The following is a 5,895-nucleotide window of genomic DNA, read 5'->3' as shown; positions in this document are numbered from 1 at the left end:
CAAGCGCCAGCCGCGGGAGCTAGACTAGAGTCACTGTATATGCATACCTTTAGGTAGCATATACAGTAACTCTAAGCTAGACTAGTGTGCCTCGATGTGTGCGTGACTGCAGCGCCACTAGTTCTCACGACCGCCACGCGGACCTCCTCTCCGGCGGAGCTGACCGCCATCAGGAACAGGACATCATCATCATCCTCCCTTGCGAAGAAGAAGACTTCGGAACCTGTCTACGAGCTGAATCTCTCTCGCTTTACTATTGCAGAAAGACGCCATGGAAAACGAGGGTAAGGATCGTTTTTTTTTTATTTTTATTTGCAACGCGACTGCGTGTTTTCATAGCCCTTTTTTTCTTTCGTAGACATCACTGTTCACGGACAAGCCACAACGGTGACAGCGGTCAGGAACGCGGCGTCCAATCTCCGCGTCCAGCTCGAGCAACTTGCGGATCACATCATGGGCAACCTCGGCTTTCCGCGAGCTCTGTTCAACGCCATGCGGGAGGATTACCTCGCACTCTTCCACGAGGTTTTAACGGAACGTAAGTTTTTTATTCGTCTGTTTACTTTTCAAAAGTGGCATAGTAATATACCTTTCAAACCCGCTTATGTTTTTCGTAGTAGTACAGCATAAAGAACCGAACGCATGGACTTACCTTATCATGAGCACTGCGTGATCCGCTCGGCTGAAGGTCTGAACGCTGCTCTGTTCTTGCTCAAGTTTCGCAGGAAGCACGGATGTCCCTGTCTATATTCTTAACAGCGAAGCTGTTTAAGTTCGGCCAGCTCTTCGAGGAGGTGTTGGCTCGGCAAATCCCGGTTCGCTTTCGCGAAAGCTATCATAATGAACGGCATCGCTGCCCTGCGACGCTGGCTTGTCTTGCCTGGTTGTAACACTGCGTTTCCTGCTTACGCCCGCCCCGTGAGATGGGCTGGGCAAGAGTTCTGACACGATGCGCGTCGCGTCTCCCTCTGGATCCCGTTGTGGTGTGATTTTAACAGCATAGACAGAACGAGATTGAAAGAAAGAGGAAGCGAGAGAGAAAGAAGGGAAGAAAGAAAAAAAGGATAGAAAGAGCGAAATAAATAGATATGTACAGAAAGAAAGAGACAAAAAGATAGAAAAAAGCAGCTTCGCACGAGTCGTGGCAATCCTGGAGGAGCTGGGTTGCCTTCTTTGTTTCTCCTTATTTTTCTCTGATATTTTCATCTTTGTTTCCATTTCTCTCTTCTCTCCATTTTTTCTTTTTTTTCTCGGTGTATTTCTATTTCTTTAATTCACTCGGTTTCTCTCCTTCTTTCTCTCTCTGCCTTCTCTCATTCTTTTTCTTTCTTTCTGTGCTATGTTTTACTCTCTCTCCCCTCCTCCTTTCCCTGCGCCTCAACATCACGTCTGTCCCCCTCACACTCAGTGCCCTTCCCCACTCCCTTCCCACCCGTCTACCACGGGCCACACCGGGTAAACGGGTATGTGCCACATGTGTCTGGAGGAAAGGGTTTGACGACGCATGCGGCTGGATTTTCATGTTATTCATGTCATAACCCAACAGTCATATTCGTCAAATTCTCTTACCCCCTCCCATGGCAATTTTGGCCCACACCAAGTTACGGAGGCGATCACGAGAGCACCTAGACAGACAGACAGACAGACAGATTTAACAAACACTCAAAATGCCTAACGTTCACTAAGAAATGCTTCGCATTTAATATTTTAGCCAATAATGATTCTGGACATATAATAAGTGAATCCGTACAACCAGTGGCAAAGAGCGTGCACACTACGAACGAGAAGCATTGTGACTTCGGCACCAGGACCCATATTCACAAAAACATCTTGCGCTAAAAATTTTCCTAAGACAATATATGTTAGTAGAACTGAAGGGCTCTCTGCGCTAATTTCGTTCAACTGAAACACGATAGCATTGGCTCCAATGGCGCTTCGGTGGGGGAATCAAAAGAAGTTTGCACAAATGAATAGTTCGTTTAACTGGCGCTTGTTCAAGTGGTGTTTTACTGTATCCTGAACCGAAGGCACACTTTAGCATCTTTGTAATGTTGTTCTGTGCCACGTGTCCTTAGTGACAATATTGCCCGAAAATCTCCTGAGTCTCTACTTTGGAGTGTACAAAGGGGTGCATCGCATCAGTTATGTGAAGTATGAAGGTGCCCCAGGTGGCACCATGTCGCACCAGCATTGTAAGCACTACCCAGAGATTGTTCACGTTGTACAATTGAAGCCGTACTTCACACATTAGTGCGACTGTGCCACGGCCTTATTACTTCGTTATCTGTTTGTTTTTTCGTCAGTGTGCCCACACTGTGCTCGTTTGCTCGTTTCTGCCTATGTATGTCGACTTGCACTAGCATCGAGGCGATGCTTTTTCTTTTTTTTTCAAGGGGGGGGGGGGTGTTGCCACCTGGTCATGAAGTGCAGCGAGTGTGAGCCTGCATCCAGCAGAACAACAATCGACGAAGCCGTTGGGAAGAGCATGCTCTCGCTCAGTCTCTTTAGTTTTTGGCACAGGCTATTGTTAGACCCTGTGTCAGTCTTTCAGCCTGCGTTGTATTTCTTGCCCAGAGCCCTTCTTTTCGCACGTGACAATATAAATCAGTTCACCATTTAACGTATTTACACTGCACTAGAGCTAAATGTATCCCACTAATCTCAGCGTAATGTTATGTTGTTTTGGTATAGCCCAGCTCAGTTTGAGCCCGAAGGAAAGAGACAGTAGCAACGAAGGAAATGACAGGCAACAGGATGAGGGCTAAGCTTCCAACTTGTCTTTGTTCCATAACCCTATAGCACATTATGTGGCTCACTTACACCACTCTTGACGCCGCACACGACGAAAAAAGACAAACATGTGGCGCAGCACACGTTAGCACTTCACTGAACACCTGTTGTCCGCCCACGAAAGTTGAGTTTTTTTCCAGATAAAGCTACAGAAGGCATACTGACGCACAACCTGACACATTTCGCCATGCAATTCGCTGCAATAATCTCATGTGTCAACTGATTACGACTCCAGCCCAAAATGACAGCACCACACGTTTGGTTGTGTTTTTGGTGATGATGCACGGTGTCACGTGTGCTATAATAGAGGCGTGTAATGGAATAAAGAAAAGTTGGAAGTTTAGCGGTCATCCTGTTGCCTCTCGTTTCCTTCTTTGCTATTTTCACTTTCCTTCAGGCTCAAACTGAGCTGCACTCTTTCAAAGTCGGATTATGATGCACCAACTTGCTTAATCTGCAGTACCTGTCGATATTGTCATGAGCTTAAATTTGCCAGTTTCTGTGGCCTCAAGATGATAGACTGAGATGTGCAAAATTTACATGCAGGGCCGCACCCCAACATCAATCTTGACTACCGTCGGAGAAGGGCGCGGCGCGTCCACAACTTGTGCCTCCAGTTCCTGAATCTCCGACGGGCGATCAACGCCGCTGTCCAGAATGGCCAACCTGTGGCTCAGGTGGACAGAGAGCACCTCGCAGAGCTCCGGGACAACATCGCATTCTACAGTGAAAACGTGCACCCAGAGGTAAGTTTCCTTTTGAACATATTCAATATAACCAGAACATCTCTCATTTGTGGTTGTGGTATTTCAGGTTCCTGTGTGCCTAAGGGCTCTTTTGCTACTACACAATTCTAGACACTTGCATTGTTCGTGAGGCATAGTATAACAAATCTTAAGCGCAGAACCACCACAAGGATTGAGAATAACTACAGAGTGTCATACTATAAAATTAGAGGGGAATCTGGCGCTGTGATCGTTCAACCACCGTGGAAATAATGGGAAGTACAGGCTTCAGATTGGATTGCGTTAGCTAGCAAACTGTCTATGGGTCTTTTTCTACAGTTTGTTTCTTTTTTCACGCAGCATGAGAGGTGTGGTTAGTGGGGTGCGGTGTAAAGCACTCAAGCGGTGCCTTTGTAGTTGAAAGAGGCTGAAGACCGCTAGGTCTCTTGGTTTCTGATGACTTAGCGGCTTTACAGGCTGCATTTGACAGTTTTAGCAAAGCGTCGCACTCGCACCGTTCCGCAGAGATGTAGCGTCCCAAGCGAGTGTAGGAAACTGTACAGAGATCATTTTTTTTATATAAGCGCGTTTTGCAAACACTCGTTCAAATCGGCCGTGAAACGACGGCAAAGCGAAGTAGACGCACCTCTGGCTCGTCTTTAAGGCTCGTTCACACCGGCGACTAGCAACGTTCGCGCGACTAAGTTAGTCGCAAAGCGACTGGTCGCAAATGGCCCTTTTGGTCGCAAAGCGACTGCTTTGGCTCAGTCGCTCGCTACTCGATTTTTCAGTCGCCCAACTGCAGTCGCAAACCTCTGAACCAATCAGAAGCGCAGGAACAGGACGTCAGCCTATTTTACAGGGCAACGGCAATGCAAGCTGTATACGAGCAGACGTGAATTCTATATGGCGACGCATATAGGTCGCACGCAGGTGTGAACATCGGTCGCTTTCAGTCGCTTTTTGACCGCCAGTCGCAAATGGTCGCGCGACCGTTGCTAGTTGCCGGTGTGAACGAGCCTTTACAGCGGAACGAGAGATGCGTTGGGGCAAACCAATGCCACGGACGCACCTGGCGTCGTAGAGGATGATACGTTAAGTGTTTCTCACTCCAATACAGTATTTTTATTTCCATAAATAGATGATGCATACTTTCAAAGAAAAAACATGCGTGATTGTTTTCAAGTGGTGCCAAACCAGAAGGAAGTGCGGAGCTGGGCAGCCTTCTTTGTTTCTCTTCTGTTTTCTCTTTCTTTCCTCCTTTCATTCTTTCTTTTTCTCTTTCTTCCTTTTTTTCCTGTCTTTTTTTCTCTCATTATTTCTACTTATTTCCAATTTGCTTCCCATTTTTCCTCTTTCTGTCTGTCTATTTCTTGCTTGCTTCCTCTTTTTTTTCTATTTTTAGACGTGGTTTTGCCTGCGTTATGCCAAGCGACAACAAAATACGACAGCCCGGGCCCCTAAAGGGCTCTGCACTTAATATCCACACCAAGGCGCTCGAAAAACAACAGGAATAAGACTTATCGTTGGCACGAGCACACGCTCAATATGCTACAGATGGCTATGCTATTCGTGGTTTTGCCTTCGTTATGCCAAGCGATGACAGCATACGACAGCATACAACCGCCCGGGCCCCTAAAGTGCTCCGCATTATGAATTCATTATTTGGTAATGCCAAATCTGGAACACAGTTGCAAAGCAATGCATATCCTGGTGATTGAACTTGACCGGGCTTTCACTTCACTCACACTGTAACGCGTACTTTCTGCAATAAGTTTTACATACAGAAGAATGTAGTAAATTGTAATTGAAGATTACTTCATATCTTGTTGTTTAAAGCTCAGTAAACAAGTGTTGTGAATCGCAAGAACTAAATCCGTCCGAAGTAGATCCGAAGCCTGTACTTCATTCCCATGGTGGTCGAAGTGCTGCTCAAGGATCCCCGCATAGACACTAGCGCTGGATTCCCCTCTAGGTTTTCTAGTATGGAACTCTGTGAGAATAACGGATACAACACGAGCGCTATCTTTCAACACGAACGCCATCTTGCACCCAAGGCACAAATTTATACAGTGATCATACCGACACACTGCAACAAGGCGGCACGCATAGAGATGCGTTTATTTAATATATCTAACAAAAATCAATTCGTGCTACTCCACATTGAAAAAAGTCTTTATTCATCGGACAATGACAGGGACAAAATGCTTACATGTCCAGCATGCAAATTTTCATTTTTTGTTCAAGCTTATCAGCTCTGTTATCAGTCAGTTTATTTCACTTCTGTTAGCTTATATATCATTGTATTTTGAAAGAAACATTTACACCAACGTACTCTGCAATGTGGCCTCTTTGCCTGGCATATGCAGGAAAGAGGCAT

General features: G+C 46.0%; 1 protein-coding gene across 1 annotated transcript; it reads left to right on the top strand.

Annotated features, from left to right (window-relative positions):
• Positions 1-223: 223 nt before the first annotated feature.
• Positions 224-3,536, top strand: LOC125756566 (uncharacterized; the record flags this gene model as incomplete). Its single annotated transcript, XM_049411444.1, has 3 exons — positions 224-284; positions 359-538; positions 3,337-3,536. Coding segments are annotated over exons 1-3 (393 nt in total), but the record flags the coding sequence as incomplete, so codon positions are not given.
• Between the last annotated feature and the right edge of the window lie 2,359 nt (positions 3,537-5,895).

Source organism: Rhipicephalus sanguineus, unplaced genomic scaffold, assembly GCF_013339695.2.
Source record: "Rhipicephalus sanguineus isolate Rsan-2018 unplaced genomic scaffold, BIME_Rsan_1.4 Seq150, whole genome shotgun sequence".
NCBI lineage: Eukaryota > Metazoa > Arthropoda > Arachnida > Ixodida > Ixodidae > Rhipicephalus > Rhipicephalus sanguineus.
The sequence above is the reverse complement of the archived record's forward strand: the minus strand, read 5'-3'. Positions and strand labels throughout refer to the sequence as shown.